At 34.0% G+C, this 19,652-nt stretch overlaps 1 protein-coding gene across 2 annotated transcripts; it reads left to right on the top strand.

Annotated features, from left to right (window-relative positions):
* The first annotated feature begins 9,955 nt into the window (after nucleotides 1-9,955).
* On the top strand, nucleotides 9,956-19,353 carry AGD5 (ARF-GAP domain 5). 2 transcript variants are annotated; one of them, XM_086421795.1, is made up of 11 exons: nucleotides 9,956-10,186; nucleotides 12,324-12,382; nucleotides 12,522-12,612; nucleotides 13,335-13,389; nucleotides 13,566-13,656; nucleotides 13,779-14,007; nucleotides 16,524-16,719; nucleotides 16,888-17,066; nucleotides 18,205-18,450; nucleotides 18,546-18,607; nucleotides 18,937-19,353. In XM_086421795.1, the coding sequence occupies exons 1-11, from the start codon at nucleotides 10,136-10,138 to the stop codon at nucleotides 19,094-19,096; spliced, it is 1,419 nt and encodes a 472-aa protein (XP_086277921.1). In that variant the 5' UTR covers nucleotides 9,956-10,135; the 3' UTR covers nucleotides 19,097-19,353. The 2 variants fall into 2 exon arrangements, with proteins under 2 accessions (XP_086277921.1, XP_086277920.1); XM_086421794.1 differs by having other exon boundaries at nucleotides 9,957-10,186; nucleotides 18,543-18,607.
* Nucleotides 19,354-19,652: the final 299 nt, after the last annotated feature.

Genomic DNA, 19,652 nt, shown 5'->3' with positions numbered 1-19,652 from the left:
AAATTATTTAGTATGTTTATTCGTTTATATTAGAAGAGATTATTGGCAGAAATTGTGTTATTCCTTACTGGGTAACCATTATTACTCACCCTTTCCTTCTCCATTTTTTTTTAGTTTCAGATCTGAAGCTTGACGAGGCAGTTGTAGACATGAGAATGTTCACCTTTGAATCTCAATGCTACGTTGTTTGGAGTCGCCACCATTCTTTTTTATAAATGGGTGTGAATGGGCACCCGAATCAATTTTTTTTGAAAACCATTTTTTATGGCATTGTAGTGACTCTCAATCATGGAAAAGGTATGGTCTACCTAAAATCTAAGTAAGGGGATTCGGTTAGAGAATGGGGAAGGTATTAAGTACCCCATTCTCTCCACCTAAGGTGGTTACCTTTAGATTTGGCCATTTTTTGGAAAAAGATTAAATAACAAGTAGAATGCATGAGATGCATGAAGTGGGTGGGTGCTCATAGTGTGTATGTACCTCATTAGAAGAGGATTTGATGTTGGTGTTGACATAAGAAATATCTTATGGAAGAAGACATTCTATGGTGTCAACACACTTTTGCATGAGTTGAGATGTTGGTTTGGGATTTTAGAGAAATTTCATGGATGGAATACCCTTAGATCCATAACCTTAATGCATGCATGTTTAGCTAGAAACTTAGTGTTTTAACCCCATCAAGAGAGTTACACATTTCTTCATCATAGCCAACATGTGTGATGTGTGTGCATAGTGTACATTATGATGCATGATATGAGAATGGGTTAAAAAAAAGGCTTCAACCTCCATCCTTTCGACCAAACCGCCTCAAGCATTCCATGCCCAAGGTTGAGGTTCAATCTACTCGGGATGAAGGAGGGTTCTCCATTACATCCTAAAGGCTTCTAAAAATAAAAAGAGAGGGATAGAAGAAGAAGATGCAAAATAGAAACAAAAACAAATAAATAACTATTATCCCACCTTGTCCCATTGGAAGTCTTGAATGAATCTTGAACTTGAGTAATGGACTTAGGACTTGAAAGATGTAGTTGAGGGTTGAGAGATAAGGGTTGAGAGATGAGAGATGAGTAGAGAATTTGGTAGAGTTTTAGGTTGAGAGATAGGGGCTTGAGAGCATGCCTTGCTCATAGGAAATGAGGGTATTTATAGAGTTTTTGGAGAACTTTTGGGGATAAAGTGGTCCAACCCTAAAAATAAAGAACATGGACATGAGATTTAGGTTATTTCTTTTTGGATTTTTCATTTGTATGAGGGTAAAGATGACATTTGTGAAGAAACCCTAAAAGCATGCTTTGATCCTTGGTTTTTTGGTAAATAGAGGTGAGAGAACAAAGGTACTTTTGGGAGGATGAATGGGGGAGTGACATGTGTAAAGGTGGAGTGGTAGGTAAAAAGTAGATCTTGGTTTATTTGTAAATAACTCATAAAGCAAGGGTGGAAGTGTAATTTTGAAATGGACCAATGGGAAAACAAAAGCACATTTGGGAGGGTGAATAGGAGGATGACATGTGTAAAGGTAAAGTGGTAGGTGAAAAGTAGACTTTGGTTCATTTGTAAATAACAAATAAAGCAAGGGTGGAAGTATAATTTTGAAATGGACCAATGGGAGAACTCCATGTATGTACTTGAAGATTCTCACCTTTTGAGGGCATAATGGGAAGTTCCCTCACCTTTATGGATTATTACCAAAGACCAAATAACCTTTTTGATTTGACTAGACTTTTTGAGAAGGGCATTCTTGAGTTTTCACAAAAAGGAAGTTGACCCTCCAATTAGATGATGCATTGGATATTGAGGGCTTATGAGGTATCAACATGTGTCATCTTATGAAGGGGTGAGAGGATGGACTTGGAGTGGGTTTGATATTGGGCTTAGAGAATGGATTTTGTCTTGGGCTTAGGTTGGGCTAGAAAATGGATTTAGGTTATGGGTTTAGAATGGCATTGGGTTTTAGGCTTAGGTTGGACTAGGTAATGGATTTAGGTTATGGGTTTAGAATGGATCGGTTAATTGCAAATGAACACGAATTGGGAGTGGGTTAGGGACAAGGTTGAGATGCAAACTATATGACATGATGCATGCATGCATGAAGATGATGCCAAGTGGCAATGTGGGTCCGTCGAAGAACTTGAGTTCTAAATCGAAATTAATTCGAGAAAATTTGGATTTTCCTATGGGTTCGTGCAAATTGGGGTGTCTACAGCAGGTATAGAGCATGAGTGAGAATCATCTGGTGAGTATTGAGGCTACATCCCTCTAGTGGTGTTAGTTTGTCTAGGGAATATTATAGATTTTGTTCTGAGCGTTAGGACTTTTGTTAGAGTGAGGAATCTCTATATAATCATGTATATAAGTTTTCTTCTTCCGCACTCTGATATTTCGTTTGTTATTAGACGTATATAGGCTTTCGCTAGTATTATATTTTATTTATTTATATGCAGGATTGTATGTCATATATCAAATACATGTTAAACACTTTGGAATGCTAACATAAACAGAGGAGACCATGCCGAAATTTCGAGGTGCCACCTAGTATCTCGAGATTTGATATGGGGATTTGTGTTAGCGTTCGGCGGGGCGCCACATTTATACATAACCCTATAATACATATCTTGTTGCACTTATCATGAGGATAAATCTCAATTGTTGAATTTTGCGTTTACATGGTTGGGAATTTCCGTGAATCATTTTTCATGAATATGACTTGAGTCATGTGTATAACTAAAATTTTAAATGCTTTTAAGAGGGTTGAATTCAAATTGTAACCGAACTACTCTCATACCACATTTTTGGCATTTTTCATGCTTTGTTTTTTTTTTAATCAAATTCTTAAATGATCGGTTGAATATATGCATTTCATCTAAGATTTGCCATTTCAAAATTTATGTGCTAAGATGATGAACCAATGGCATGATACCATGAAGGATATCAACAAGTCTGTTCTAGGTCAATTCCACATATACCCAAAATCGGTACCTAAATAAAATCTTAATTCCGATTTTTATTGTTTTCGATTTTAGAGATCCTTAGAACCAGAACTGACCTTACAAATACACAATACCCATCGGATAGGGTTTAAAATGGGTCGGGTTCATGTTGGATATGAGTATATCCATGTCCATATCCAAAAAAAATTATCCGGATCTAGATATGGATCCTATTAGCTAAAATCATATCTAAATCATTTTGCTTTCACCAAACTTGTATCTAGATCCAACTCGAGTTAATTAATTGATTTGGGTCAGTTTGGTTGAATAATTTTGAATTACTAAATGAGACCCCTCCCTCATACATACCAAGTTATTTCAAAGAAAATCCCTAAGAGTAACCAAAAGGAAGTTTGAACTCAAAACCACCCCTTTTTTTTAGGGAGACCTTGACTATTGTGCCCAACACTTGTTAATTAAAGAAATATATATTTAAAAACATAAAAATATAATTTTCAAAGTAATATATCATTTTGCTTATAAAAAAAAGTAATATATCATTCGAATCTAGGTGGACAGAGGAATGAATCCATATTCAACCCGATTTCGACTCGGGTCAAGAAACATTAACCCATATCCGACTCATTTTTTTTATTCGAATATACTTGAAAGAACCAAACCCTCTAGACTCGAATTCGGATTCAAATTTTAGATAAAATCTGACCCATTTATTCCCGACCTTCGGGTACCAATCGAGCACCTATTAAAATATATAAAATTTGTTTGAACGAGAAAAAACATATGGACATCCAATAAAATAGATAATTATTTATAAATAAAACAATTTAGTTTATAATTCATAAAATGAAAGTTAAGACCAACAATGAATTATTCAAGCAAATCAAACTTTTGAGAATAAAATCGAAAAAAAAAATGGTATGAACCCATTGATTAGTTATTGAAATTATATAAAAATGTGATAAATGAATTAATGTCCACATAGAGAAAATTTAAGAATTAAGGATTTCATATTTTAATTTATGTTGAATACATTTACTCCAAGATATCTCAATGTTAATATTTAATTAGAATATTAACTTTACTATAGATGTCATAAATAAAATAAATTTATTAGTCAGGTATCCATCAGTAACCCATCAGCCACCCAAAGGAGACTAGATTCTTATCGGATTCTTAAGATAGCTATCCAGAACCGAACTCGAAATTAATGGGTCCATAATGACAAACCCAAAATCGACTAATCAGTTTTAGGTACATCGGGTAATTGGGTAACCATTGACACCCTTAAAGCCATGTGTATTAAAAAAAATAAATAAATAAATGATTGATCAGTGGAGTGAAAATTTCAGAGCAGTTGAAGGGGTTTATTTACTTGAGTTTGTCATTGGTTCATCAGCTAAGCACTTAAATTTCGAAACAACAAATCTCTATTCCACTCAAATCTATCCAAATTAATCCCGCTACGAATTTTTGTCCAACTTTGATTATTCTGACACGAGACATTGATTATTCAATCATAGAATGTCATGAGGCATTCTTTTATATATATATATATATATATAGGGTCCCGTTCGGCACCCTAAGTTTTACCACACACTTTAACAAACGCGTTTTGTCCTACATGGGTTAGAAGTTTCAGAATGGGCTGATTTTTGGTGAGGATGATCTCTATGGTGAGGAGATCATCCTCACTAAAAATCAGCTCATTCCAAAACTTCTAACCCCATCAAAAATGATTTACAAAAAATGGACGGTCTACGATTTTTCAACATGTAAACATGGGGCTAAACATTTCGGAATGGGCTGATTTTTGGGGAGGATGATCTTCTAATCATAGAGATCATCCTCACAAAAAATCAGCCCATTTCAAAACTTCTAACCCATGTAGGACAAAAAACGTTTGTTAAAGTGTGTGGTAAAACTTAGGGTGCTGAACATTTCCCATATATATATATATATATAGGGAAATGTTCAGCAACAAACATTTTGGCAAAACATTTTTCAAAATATGGGTTAGAGGTTTTGGAATGGGCTGATTTTTGGTGAGGATGATCTCTACGGTGAGGAGATCATCATCACCAAAAATCAGCCCATTCCAAAACCTCTTACCCATTAAAAATGGCTTACAAAAAATGGACGGTCCACGATTTCCCAACTTGTAAACATGGGGCTAGAAGTTTTGGAATGGGCTGATTTTTTATGAGGATGATCTCCTCACCATAGAGATCATCCTCACCAAAAATCAGCCCATTCCAAAACCTCTAACCTATGTTTTGAAAAATGTTTTGCCAAAATGTTTGTTGCTGAAAGGGACCCATATATATATATATATATATATATATATATATATGATGGCGTTATTACGACTCACCATTTGTCTTATATGGGCAAAAACGTTTGGAATGGGCTGATTTTTTGTGAGAATGATCTCTGTGATAAGGGGATCATCCTGGAAAAAAATCATCCCACTCCAAAACTTCTAACCCCATCAAAATTGATTTACAAAAATTGGACGGTCTAAAATTTTTCAACTTGTAAACATGGGTTAGAAGTTTCATAATGAGCTGATTTTTGGCAAGGATGATCTTCTCACCATAGAGATCATCCTCCCAAAAAATCAGCCCATTCCAAACATTTTTTCCCATATAAGACAAAATGGTGTGTCGCAATGTGAGTCGTAATAGGGGTATACGGAACCCGACCCATATCTATATATATAATGGGGGTGTCCGAACTTACATCTAACTAGGGGGACCATCGGACCAGATGAGCCAGGGCGGGAACCAAAGCATATAGGACCCTCCCTTGGGCACATGCAACACCCGCACATCACACACACAAGGTAAGTGAGGAAACGTCCTTGCGGGTGGCCCTGAGGAAATATTGCTCATATTGGATATCGAACACACAGCCTACAGACTCTCACCACTTACTGAGGGGGAAACACCCTCTTAGTAACTCATTGGAAATTAATTTTAGCCACTCCTTCATGGCCCTACTTACTCAAACAAAACCTCATTTTGTGATTTTTGGAAGTTGGATTTAAGAATGCTTTTCATCATGGGCTTTCAGTGAACCTCAATATGCAAATTTGACTTGAAATGATGTTTCAGCTAAATCTACGTATATAAATTTGACTTGACTTAATGTTTTAATTCAAAGATATGTGGTTTTCAATTTCTAATCATCTTTACGTGAGATTAGAAATGAAAAAATTGATTTTGGTGAGGTTGGTAGAAACTTATGGACAGCTTTTAATCATCTTTTGAAAGTATTATAAGTCAAAAAAAAATCAAAATTTCAAGTTTAGCATGCTAAATTTCCAACTATTTTTTTGTTTAAATAAATTATTTATGAATGATAATATTGTAAAATATAGGTAAGAGCTTTCTCAAGTACTATTGTTAGTCCTAGCCAACTTTGACATTGAAAAGTGTCATTTGATAATTCTAAAGTTCAAAAAAATCCTTTTAAAAGAAGGGAAAATTACTTTAAGGATCTTCATAAAGGGACTTCTTTCTAAATAGTCCTTAAGTTATGGGCTGTCTCTTAATAATTTATTTAGTAAATTTTTCTTTTTTTAATAGTCCTTGGACCTCATCTACCACATTTCTCACAATTGAATGCTCTAACCATTCGAACTCATTGTTTTCATGTAAAAAAACTGGATTTTTGGCATCTCAACGAAGTTTCAAATATTTTATTTTGTTAGAAAAGATTTAAGAAGGAAGAAAAAGTCATTTTGAAGGATTTTTTTCAAACATTTGAAGATGTATGTAAAAAACTAAAGCTTTTTCATATTTTTTTTCTTAATTTTTGAATAAAAATTGATCAAAAATGGTTCTTTTAGATTGAAATCATTTAAATAAATCGTTATCTCAAAAAAAAATTTATCGTAAGAATCCTTCTGACATGAGATCAGAATGTATTTTATGCAATATTAAAATGATCCTTCTGACGTGAGATTAAAATGTATGTTATACAATATATGAAGGATCCTTTTAACATGAGATCAGAAAATAATTTTTTTTATAGCATAAATTTAATCATTTTAATAAAATAAAATATTTTCAAAAATGATAAATTACTATTTTCGAAAATACGATGTACAGTTCACTATTTTGATAAATAAGTTTGAAAAATTCTCCATTTTTATAAATTTTTCAAGAAAAAAAGAAAACTGATTCAATAAAACATCATGAGGATAATGCCTTGAGTCAAAAGTCCCACTATCATGCAAATATATAGGTCCACCTATCCACTATCAAAATTAAAGAAAAAAAAGAAAGAAAGACTCTTCCAGTTGACAGCCACTCAAACTTAATCAAAAGTTGATAGATGCCTCTCCATGGTCCCTTCTTTTGTGCTTCTACTACTAAAAGACAATCCTATTGGTTGTAACAAATGATTCTTAGCTATAACCTATTGGCCCAAGAGGTCACTAGCACCCTGTGCCACAACATTTTCCCTTCATGGTCCTCCAAATGAATGAATGGTTTTCATGAAAAAAATTACAAAAATCAAAATTATTGGTCCAATAATTTTTTTAAATATTTATCAAGAGATTGATATATCTATTTTGATAATTATGTATTATACCAAAACGGGTATCTATGGTAGGGTCACATTGTGTTTTATTGAAAAATCCAGAATTATGCTTATGTTTAAGGTTGATTTCAAGTTGAAACAAAGCTATGAAGACAAATATAGCTAAAAGAAGATTTTTTGGGAAAACAAATCAGTTCATTTGTATGAGTTTAATGTAGTAATAAGGTAATTTCAGTTTAATATCTATATAATAGATATCCGTTTGGGTAAGATAAATAAATCTTAAAATGGGTATAATAATTATGATAAATAGGCTGAATTGGTAATTTCAATTAAATACATGACCTTTTTTTGTAAAGAATCCTTTTATCATTTCCTATAAATAAATAAATAAATGAGTTCATTTGTATGACTTTAATATGGTATAAAGGTAATTTCAATTTAGTGTCTGTTTTTAGATATTTGTTTGGGTAAAATAAATAAAGAGTCATGATAAACTGACGTCTCAAAATCCGACGTTCTTTGTAGACTCCCTGATGTGGTAGTACATAAATCATAGATCTTTTTCTTCGAGATTCTCAAGGAAAAAATATATGGTTCTATGCATTATCACGTTAGGAAACGTGCAAAGAGCATCAGATTTTTGGACGTTAGCTTAGAGTTGTGATTTTTTGACTCCCCCCGACATACTCTCCCAATGTGGAATGTGATAGAATCATAGATATTCTTTTCTTGGGATGCACAACTGCACAACCCCACATGTGTAGTTATGCATCTCGAGAAAAGAAAATCTATGATTCTATCACATTCCACATCAGAGGAGTATGTCAGAGTGGGGAATCAAAAAATCATTATTCACCAACTTATCATTAGTCGTAAATAAATTTCAAAATGGTATAATCATTTTGATAACTATGCTGAATTGGTAATTTCAATAAAATACATTACCCTTTTTGTAAACCATCCTTTTATCATTTTCTCTAAAATTGACATATACCCAAAGTACCACCTTCTTCCTACCAATTTCTTAGACATTTTTTGGGTATTTTTTTATAATTATTTGTCAAACCAAGAAAGACCTAAGTAAGGGTTAGAATGGTGTTTTGGTTGAACGAAAGAGAAAAAAACACGGATATATATGTTCAGAAACTACGTTCCGGTTTCCACACGTGTTAGAGAACCAAGTTTCAAGTTTCACCCTCTACACAGTACTCTCTTCACACGCGTGTAGACCAAGACAAGAGGCAGAAAATAAAAATAGAGAAATTCCAATGCTACTCCCTGAGAAACAGGATTATTTAGTAAGAACCCACCCCTTGTACTCTGTTAGACCAATAAAACCTCCTTTGACTGTTTGGTCAATGTTATTGACTCATAGATACGTAACATGTGAAAATCACCAACTCCTAACCCATTTATTGGAGGGTTGGGATATTTCGACTGATGAAAACTAAAAAAAACTCGTCCAGAAGGGTTTCAATTTCTTCAAATGAATGATTTGAATAAGTATTGATTCTAACAATTTATTGTAGATATCTTATCATATAAGTTGTGGTAGAATTTTATACCGATTATCAATTTGATACAATCCTCTTTTATTCGAATATGGATGTTAGGATTGTCATTGGATTGGATCAGACTCGAAATTCGATCTGATAACTCTGAGTCTGAATCCATATTGTGGAATGATAACGATCCAATAAGATAATCCGATATCTTATTGGATCTGGATCTGAATCAATCATGCCCCGATCAATAATATCTTCAAAAGTATATAAATTATAGAGTACACATCTTGAGGTGAAAGTGAATAGCAATCATATATGCTCTTTCACTCGTATCTTGAGCTCGACAATAAACATTTACGATTCTCATACACTTTTTGATCAGGATGTGTGATGTGAGGTACAGTCTTAAGATCACTTCAATATTATTCTAAATTATATTATATATTTCTTGAGATATATGGAATTCACTTAGATTATATATATAAAATCGGGTTGAGCCAGACCCAATTGTTAATGGATCAGATCTAAATCGTTAGATTAAGATCCAATAAAAAATTCGATCTAATAAGAGTTCGTTTAAATATTCGATATGATCTGGAATACTATATGATTAGAGTTGATTTAATTAGAAGTATCGAAAAATCAAGCATGATCGCATAAAGATGAAATCAAAATCAAAATTGTCGAGATCCACATTTGCACACTTTCGTCCCATAAAAAGATAACTTTGAATATGTATTATTAGGATACAAACGAATTTTGTGTCAATATGTCTTTCGTGTCAACCATCAATGTTGTTTCAATTTAACTGTTAAAAGGGGTGATATTAATTTTCTAAAGTATAGGGTGGTCTTACTAATTATCTTTATTATATAGGAGAAGTAGCAAAATATTCCAAAAATATGAAAGAGAAAAAAGTCAAAGAGACACCAAAGCCATTCCCTTCTTCTTTTCTACTCTTTCGCTTGTTGGCGTCAGATTTCAGATTCTCTATTTTTTCTTACAGAGAGAGATAGAGAAGAGAGAGAGAGAGAGAGAGGTTTCTCTACGATTCTTGCCTTTCTCTCTCTCCTTTATTTGTTCTGAATTTCTTTCAAGTTTGGGGCAGAACGGGTAGCAACAAAGGGCAGCATGAACGAGAAGGCTAATGTCTCCAAAGAACTCAATGCGAGGCACAAAAAGGTCTCTTTTTTCTCTTAATTTCCTTCACATATTTATCTGTTTTTATTTTATTTTATCTTAATTCGAATTCATTGAGTTTTGATCAGTAAATATTGAACCCTAAACTCGTTTTTATGATTTTTTTGATTGATTGAATAAATCCAAGGGATCTTTGGATCTCAATTTTCCCCCAAAATGATTTTTCTAAGAGCCTTTTTGGCAAAATAAAACCTTTTTTGGGTGTTGGGGGGGGGGGGGGGGAGGGTTGCGAATTGGAGATCCCAACAAACTTATTCTTAATAACAAGAACGTTATATGATTTGAGCTTAATTTTTTATTGTTTGATTGTGTTATTTGAATTTTGGGATTCTTAGATCCTTGGTTAGGGATTTAGGATTGATAGAATTCCGATTTATGCTTTTAGAGCTTGGGTTCGTTATCAAAATTCAATCTTTTTTCTTAAATTGAAGATATGAAGTTGGTTTGGGATTGCAAATCTCTGAATTGGGGTTGATCTGAATGCGATTTTGTCGGTGTAACGATGTTTTTGTAACACATAATAAAAGGTGTGGTATTTAATCACCCCGTACTCCTCATAATTATGTCTTTATGTGGATCTTAATTTATATTCTTTTCTATCTTCAGATTAGTTTGGCTTTTAATCTTTGGAGAATTTTTTGGTTCTGAGAATTTGGCTTAAAAAGTAGTTCTTGATGTCCTGAATGGAAGTGGTGTAAATATCCACTCGGACAAATGGGTGTTTTGGAAAACATATTGAGGTTTATTGTTTTTTCCCCTCTAAATTTCTACGGAAAAAATGCTATTTTTCGTGTACCAGACGGTTTTCTGAATGTTCTTGGCTGATTCTTATTTTGCTTGTGAATACTTTGACATTTTACTCAACCCATATATTATTTTTATCCACTAATTTAATCAAAATTTTAATGTTTTGTGTCTTGTGTATTTGGTTTTCCATGCTGATGCAACACGTTTTTTATCCAATAATTTGTATTTTAGTAGGAATATGTCCCTTTTACGTCCATGGTCCAATCATGGTTGTTCAAGGTGGCAGGTGGTGATTAGGTGGATGGAATCTATTCCTATCAAAAAGTAAAAGTCTGGAATTCATGTATTATTATATGATATTATGCATACAGACACATGTATGATTGTATATTGTGTTAGAGGTTGTGTATTATGCACAAACTCATACTCTTTTTGTAGTTTTGTACAGCTATGCTTTTTTAACTTGTTGAGTGTTACCTTCTAGATTGATATTCTTCTATCGGTATGGTTTTTTTCGAGCACCCAATTCAATAGGTAGTTCCCAGACTGAAGTTGTCCTGAACTTACATGTTTGATTGGGTTGAGAGGTTTGGGGTGAAGGGAGTCAATTAATGATGGTCAGACTTCAGATATTATCGTATATATGTCCTCTGTCACATATCTTCAGTAAGTTGTATTTTCTTTGTGTCTACCAAATTGTCATCATTCAACTCTTTATTTCATGAACTACTTCATGAACTTGCTCATGGTAAACTTTAAACAACCAAATTGGTTCTTTTATGTCTTAGAAGAGGATGGCTTATGTTTGGTTTAAGGGCTTAAAACACCCCAATAAGGGATAAAATACTAACTGAGTCCATAAAGGTGGAACGAAGCTCAAACGGTCTGTGTCAATGGCTGTTTGCTAGGCCTTTTTCAAGCTTCACGTAGCCTAGAAACTTTAGCAGATGCCCATATAACTTCAAATTTAGGATGAAGGAATTAACAAAAGGCTTACATGCATGTGGATGACATCTTTTGACACCAATGCATCTCTTGAATGAAGTAAAGTATTGAACTCACTCTAATGGACCATGCAAGGTGTTGATCCATGCTAGATGATTAATTTATCCATATCTTTTTTTATGGGTAATCTGGACTAGAACCCACAACCTCAAAGTTATTTTGCAATCTTTCAAACCAACTGAGCTATGGGTCTGAGCCCTAACTTTTTTATTTTTTTCCCTCTTACGGGGTTTAATGCAGCCTACTCAGCTAATCCCTTTACTAAAATGCTATATTATAGCCAACTTCAGTTTCTGATTTTGTTCAGTTGGTATAAAATTAAAAAAGAATGCTAAGATTTTAATTTGTCTTTCATGTTCGTTTGCAGATATTGGAGGGACTTCTTAAACTGCCAGAGAACAGGGAGTGCGCCGACTGCAAAAGCAAGTAGGTTTTTGCGAGAAAATGGAATAGTGCACACGTCTTTTATGCCAGAAGAAATAGCATTCATTATGATCTAGTACAATTTCCCAACACAAATGGCTGCATCTGTATGTGCTAATGTTGATTTGTTCTATATGCACAGAGGTCCAAGATGGGCTAGTGTGAATCTGGGAATTTTCATATGCATGCAGTGTTCAGGAATCCACAGAAGTCTTGGAGTACACATATCAAAGGTGATGTTTTGTTTTTAGTTGCTTGCATCATATAGACTAAAAGACAATGCAACCTCATGCAAAGATAAATGTGGTTGGTTAGGACCAGTTAAAACTTTTTTTGAGCCTATATGGGTTTTAATAGAATCAGTTAGGTTCATTTGGAGTTATGAAAGCCTAAATATCATTTTTTCCCATTAAATTCAACCAAGACTATGTTTTGAATGAATGTATTGTTCCTATATATTTGGGTTATATACTTATTTTGTATTATCTCCAAAATTTTGTTGATTTTTTTACGTAACTTTTCCAAATTTATTTGAATTAACATAAGTGAAACCGCATTGAATAATTACAGAATCCAAACTTTGTTGCTATGCCTATAGTATAAAAAAAAAACACATTATGGAGGCCTCTCAATTGATATTTTCATGCTCTTTATTTTTGTTTTCTATGGACCTGTATTTATTTCTTCCATTATACTTAGTTTTTTGGAATTATTTGTTGAACTTTTGTATTTCTGCTCCTTATCAGGCAAGTTTTATACCATCACCAAAGTTTGTACTGTTGTAAAATTAGAGATCCACAAATCATTTCTTCCCATACAAATCATTTTCTAATGTTACATTCTTCTCTATCCCTTATTTCCATTTTTCTCGATTTGCATACAACTTATTTGTTACCGTATTTATTTTATTTTTTCTGCTAAATAACTTCTGATTTGTACTGGATATTTGCTACAGGTTAGATCTGCTACACTGGACACATGGCTTCCAGAACAGGTTGCATTTATTCAATGTAAGATCAGGGATTATTTCTCAGGAATTCAATTACTTTTTTTTGTTTTCTTATAAGTCTTGGGCTTGCTTTATTTTGTTTATTTTTTGCCTATAAAAAAGACAACAAAAACAAACAATCTGACTTAAGATTGAGAACGGCCTGCTTCATGTTAATTGGGTTCTGGTTACATGCAGCAATGGGAAATGACAAGTCAAATAGCTACTGGGAAGCAGAGCTACCCCCAAATTACGACAGAGTCGGGATTGAGAACTTCATCCGTGCCAAGTATATTTCCTTGAATCTTAACCATCTTGTACCAACATTACTTGTACAAACCCGGTTCCTTTGCTAGCTTGCAGGCTTAAGGGTACACATATCATTTTGACTAATAGATGTTAATCTGTTAGGTATGAAGAGAAAAGATGGACTCAAAGGAATGAAAGACCAAAATCACCTTCAAAAGTGTGGGAAGAGAAGGCTTCTTTACATAGGCAGAAACCTGAGAATAGAAGTGGCCATGGATACACCAATAATGTGACCTCTGAGGAGCGGAGGAACCTTACACCACCTGCCGCAAGAAACAGTGCTCCTGCTGCAAAAATCAGTATTTCTGCGCCTCCTAAACTATCAGATCAGGTAATAAAATGTTTACACCTAGTTTTTTGAGAGATTCTATTGCCACACCAACTTTTGCTAACGCCACCCCAATTCATATGTAAATCACCATAGAATTAGCACACATCTAGGAGTGGCATTAGTAAAAGTTGGTGTGGCAATAGAAGCTCTCAGTTTTTATCTATCTTGTTTTCTCCTCTATTGCCTAGGACAGCTTCTCTTCTGGATTTCCTTACCGTTGCTTTATTTGTTACTTTCTTTTGTGAACTTGTTAGTTATTAAAAAGATGAAGTGTAGTTGACATATATTGTCTTGAGCCACCTGTGAGGTTTCTACATTTATTCACAAGAATTTTTTTTTCCTAATTCGTACCTGTACATCGAGGCTTATGAAGAAAAATTGGTGTCATTCTCCAAGATAAAGATTCTCAGTGTCTTTAAACGGATGATAAATTAATGATGGCTTGTACTTTAGTTTATGTGGATAGGACTTCTGATGAAATGCGTTGAGATAGTAATAAGCTCTCAAATTGTCTGTTCCACAATTATCAAATGCAAGAAACCAAGTTGGGATGATGCCGAAGGACAGTCCCTAACACTTTTGTGACTACTATTTCTTTTAGTCAATCAATTTTAATGGATGGAAAAAAACAGCAACGTAGTTGATCAACAACAGACGATTTATACACTTTTGTGTTGGACATGAGTAGTTATATGCAAGGTTTAAAATCTAGTTTCGAACCGTTGTTTCGGTTTTTTCAAAAACCGAAACATTACCAAATCCTATTGAATCCTTTTACCTAGGTTTGGTAGGTTCCTACCGAATCTATGTTTCGGTTCTGACCTACTTAATAAAGCTCGTTTGATTTTTTTTTTTTTTGGCTACTGAGATTTTCTATCAACTACTAGATTAGGAGTTGAGGTTTCCACGATCATTGCTACCTATTTTGCAAGCTCTAAGGGTATTGCTTCTTGTACTACGAAACCCTAGTTGAAACTTATGTAGGTTCAAAGAAGAATGAGAAAGAGGAAGAGGCGAATGATAGAGAGAAGAAGAGGAATCAGGAGGAGAAGGATGAGTTTGAGGATGAATACAGATCAGATTCCGTAGTGAATGGTGGGTGAAAGCAGTAAAGTGGGTGAGGCGAGCAATAAAATGGGTGCGGATAGTGCGCCCCAGGCTCTAAACATATAGCATTTGTGTAGGCTGGACGTGTAAATCTATGTTAAATCTGCTTTGCACATTAAATAGAATTTTATACTTACAAGTAATCATCATCAAAGCCATCTCCTAGAAATTTCGGGTTGGCCTTTGAAAGTAGACTTTCAGTTCTACAACTATAAAATTTTATCAAGTACAGTTTAATTTGGTCTTCCAAACAAGTATACGAAGTTGATACAATTTTGGATGAAGGCGGACTTTGATATCATCTTGGATTTGATGGGCAATCTGTTTTATTGGAGTGTGATTTTTAAAGAGGCTAGAGGAATCTTCTTTGAGGACTTCTTGGGAAGATTGGAGTGGGTTTGTAATAGAACAAAGTAGTTCGGTATTTTGAGCTTTTGTTTCTTGTACTATTTGCTTGCCGGGTGGCCATCTTGTCCATTCCCTTATCAATACAATCTTTTCACTTATTAAAAAAACCCAATCAATAACTTTTTGATCATTTTTTTAATATTTTTTTACGAAGTAAATAAGTAGATCAATAAATAAGGGTTATGATATAACAACACCATTGTATCAGAATAAACATCACAACTTATTTTAGTTTAAAATCACACCATATAATAAAAACACTTATAGTGTTTATTCATAACATAACGATGTGGTAATATCATTGCCCATAAATAATCCCCCAGATTTTCCCTTGCCTGAGTGACCCCTATTGGCAAATTCTTCTGACTATGTTGAGTACACGTTACCAGAAAGTTTGCTTTAATATGTGATCCTTGAAGTTAAAAAGGGCCACAAAACTAAAGAGATTTTGTGTGGTCAAGATGAGGCTTATCAACAAACATGTTTATAATGGAAATGCGATATCCTTTATAGGCTTCGCATATGATATGGTTATCTTTTGTTTAAGAGTCTAATTGAATCCAAATCATACCATCTATTCTCACTGTAGTATCTTGATTTATGTAGAGAGCTGACCTTTTTCTTTTTTGTTGTCTCTTTGGTCCTTAATCCGTTGTTTGGTCTTTTTGGAATCAGTGATATGGTTATCAAATAGTAGATTTGACATCAGAGAGAAAATTTTCAATTTGAAGTATAATGAGTACTGAGTAGTGCTAATGAGTATGGTCATTAGAGAAATGTGGTGTATGGAGGCAATAACAGTCCTTAGAACCCTTCTTTACACGAGTGATTACGAAATCACAATTGGAATGCTGTATCTTAATTCTTTTAAAACCTACATCATTTTTTGTGAAGGCTCAATCTTTCCTGTATGAGATTTGGTTTGGTTTGGTCACCCTTTTTCATCTCCCGCTTTTGAATTTAGATAAAAAAATTCGTGACTTATTTTATTTGATAAACAGGTCTTACCTGATCCAAAATCGGCACCTGTTGTGCAAAAACCAGAACCAGTTGCACCACTGGCTGAATCAACACCAATCCCACCCCCAAAAGTTGATTTCGCTACTGATCTTTTCAACATGCTTTCTATGGATGGGTCAAGTGAAAATGGGACTGAGACATCTTCTCCTGATGATAATGCGTGGGCAGGATTCCAGTGTATGTATTGCTTTATCAAATACCAATGATGGCATTCATGCGAGATTGATTCTTTTATTCTTTTGTTTGCTGACATTTCCCATCGGAACCAATTTTTTCTTAGAATTATGGCAATTTTTGTAAATTTACATATTTTTTCCCTTGACTTTGAACCTTGGAAACTTGCAGCCGCGAATTCAGCTTCTTCAACAGAGAAAGACGGTTCAACAGAGCCTGTTGAAAGTAAGACCCCACCCACATCTGGAATTGAGGATCTATTTAAAGATTCTCCTTCTGTCATACCACCTCTGGATTCGTTGAAACCGCAGAAAGATGTAAAAAATGACATCATGAGCCTCTTTGAAAAGGTATGTGCTGCAGTGTCATTTTATAGATTTTTGGGAACTATTTATCATCGATAGATGGATCCTAACCTGACGATTGACCTGTAAGAATTAATGCTAATAACTCCCATTGTTTTATGAAGAACCAATGATAAAAAAAAACTCATTGGTCAACTTAGAACTTGTCAGGAGATGCTAATGCTGAGTCTAACATCTGTTTTTTCCAGAAATCAATTAGTTTTTACCTTGATTTAATGTTGGAGTCCATTTTAATTTTGCATTACAACTCCAAATTAAACTTGACCTCGAAAATACAACTTTAGGGTGAAGGGGGTTTATTGTGGGGGTGGGGGGGGGAGAGGAAGGACCAACTCTTCCAAGAGAATTTCTTAGCTTCGCATATGGCCTTAAATAGAAATATTAAATAATTATTGTTATAAATATCTCGGATGAGAGCTTTGTATTAGTACCATGTTTAACACAAACCAATATACAAATGGAAGCTAGGGAATTTTGAAAATCAGAACAAAACAAAATTACTTTTTGAGGCAGACTTAAGGAGAGACACATGGGCTGGTATCATTTTAACATTCATCAAACCTTCTTGTCACATTTCATTCATTAATTTTAGTACATATCCATTCTCACTACCTCAATCCATTTTATAACCTTCAACTTGCACTTTCCTTCTAACTAGGGCCGTAATCGATTTCTGTTATATGTGATCAAACCATCTCATTTGTCTTTCCCTTAGTTTATCACTTATTGGAGATACTTCTACTTTTCTAGCTGTCAGATTTGAGCTTTTTTTTCGTCATAGGCTAAATGATTTATGAATGAGTAAGCTTCTTGTAGGGGGTAAAATCCAGGATGATGTCGATTCCACGGGATTCCCCCAATAAACAATCATTCTTAGGTGGATGCAATCAATCTCGCACGCATGCACGCAAAATCACTTAGTGAATCAAATAGGTAAAATAAGAGAGATTAACTTAAGATTTGTGACGGGCTTCAATGATGATGATTGTAATGATAATAAAGAATGTTGTATATAAGAATAGGTGTAATAATTAGTATTTATTAGTTTGTTATTATTTTATTCTTTTTGCTTCTGGATTAAAAAGGACTACATTTTCTAATCTTAATAATGTCTAATGTGTAGTCCAATATGGTGTCACCATTTTCCCTCCATCAACAACAACTTGCAATGCTGGGACAGCATCAAGCTCTTCTAATGGCTGCTGCAGCTAAATCTGGTGGTTTAGCCCCGACAATTCCTGTCAGTATGCCACAACCTGGCTCTAATGGCATCAACTTGCCTGCTCAAAGCTGGCCAAACCTCAGCTATCAGGTCCCCACGGCGAGGATGCCATTAGCTGCGCAGAATGAGCTGCAGAAATATATGCAGGTAGATCTCTCAGAAAGCTAACATCAAGTTTTGTATGTTTGGATCGAATTTTTTCTAATAAATCGATATCTTATTATGATTTCTTCTTTCAGCAGCAGATGCGAAATGTCAGACCTGCACATACATCAGGGAATTCTGTTCCCCATCCAATATCGAGGTATTGTCTATATTCTATCTTATATTTTGTTTTCAGAGTCAAATTTAAATTTGTTAGATTTAGGAATTTATATAGGTCTAATCCTTATTGTAATCAACTGTTGTAGTTGTTTGATTGTGTTATAATGCTTCATATAAGTAATAACTTTAACCAAACTTTTGTAATGTTTGAATGGTATGTTAATCTTTAATTAGGGTGTGATAAATAATATAAGAAATTGGGTTGTAATAAGTAAAAGTTGGGGGTGCCAATAGCAGCTCTCTAAGTTTAGTGTACTTGCTTGGTACTCTTACATAATCACTTTGACAACATTATTTCCATTTTTGCAGCATGTACACTATGGGACCAGTTGCTCCAACAAATGGTGTAGCCAACAATGGAGTCAGTAGGCCTCCCTCGGCATCCCCCGTCTCTTCTATCACTCCTACACGATCAGGAAACGACTACGATTTCTCTTCATTAACACAAGGAATGTTACCAAAACCCTAAAATTGATTGTCAGAATTGTTGTGGGGAAGCAAATCTTGTTTTTCACCCTTTCCATACCATAATAGAAATTTTACAGGAAATATAGCAGTTTGGGGGGTTTCTCTTGTTGGGGGCAGTTTTCAGTTTTTTTTTTTTTTTTTTTTTAATTTGGTGATGGGCTTCATTTGTATTAGTAGGTGTACCTGGATTAATAAAGATGGGTTCAAATTATTTGAATTGTTCTTTGTCATATGAACTCCCCTTGTGGGAGGATGGAATTCCATCTTTTCGTCACTTTTTTTTCCCTCATAGATACAAGTTGTTCTGATTCTAGTTTGATTCATTTTATTCTTTGAATCTTAATCTTAGACAAGAAAACCATAATAATTCACCATATAAGGATGTGTGGCAGCACCCACAAATTTTCTTGCATAAATGAAAAATAATTCACCAATATATATATATATATATATATATATATATATATATATATAAAATTATTCTTTTTTGGGAAATAGCTTATATGGGCATATTGAAAATCTTGATTTTTTTTATTATTAATTTAATTAACTAAATA

The sequence above is a fragment of the Akebia trifoliata genome, chromosome 13 (assembly GCF_017979445.1).
Source record: "Akebia trifoliata isolate Shusen 1 chromosome 13, ASM1797944v1, whole genome shotgun sequence".
In the NCBI taxonomy this organism is placed as follows: domain Eukaryota; kingdom Viridiplantae; phylum Streptophyta; class Magnoliopsida; order Ranunculales; family Lardizabalaceae; genus Akebia; species Akebia trifoliata.
The sequence above is the reverse complement of the archived record's forward strand: the minus strand, read 5'-3'. Positions and strand labels throughout refer to the sequence as shown.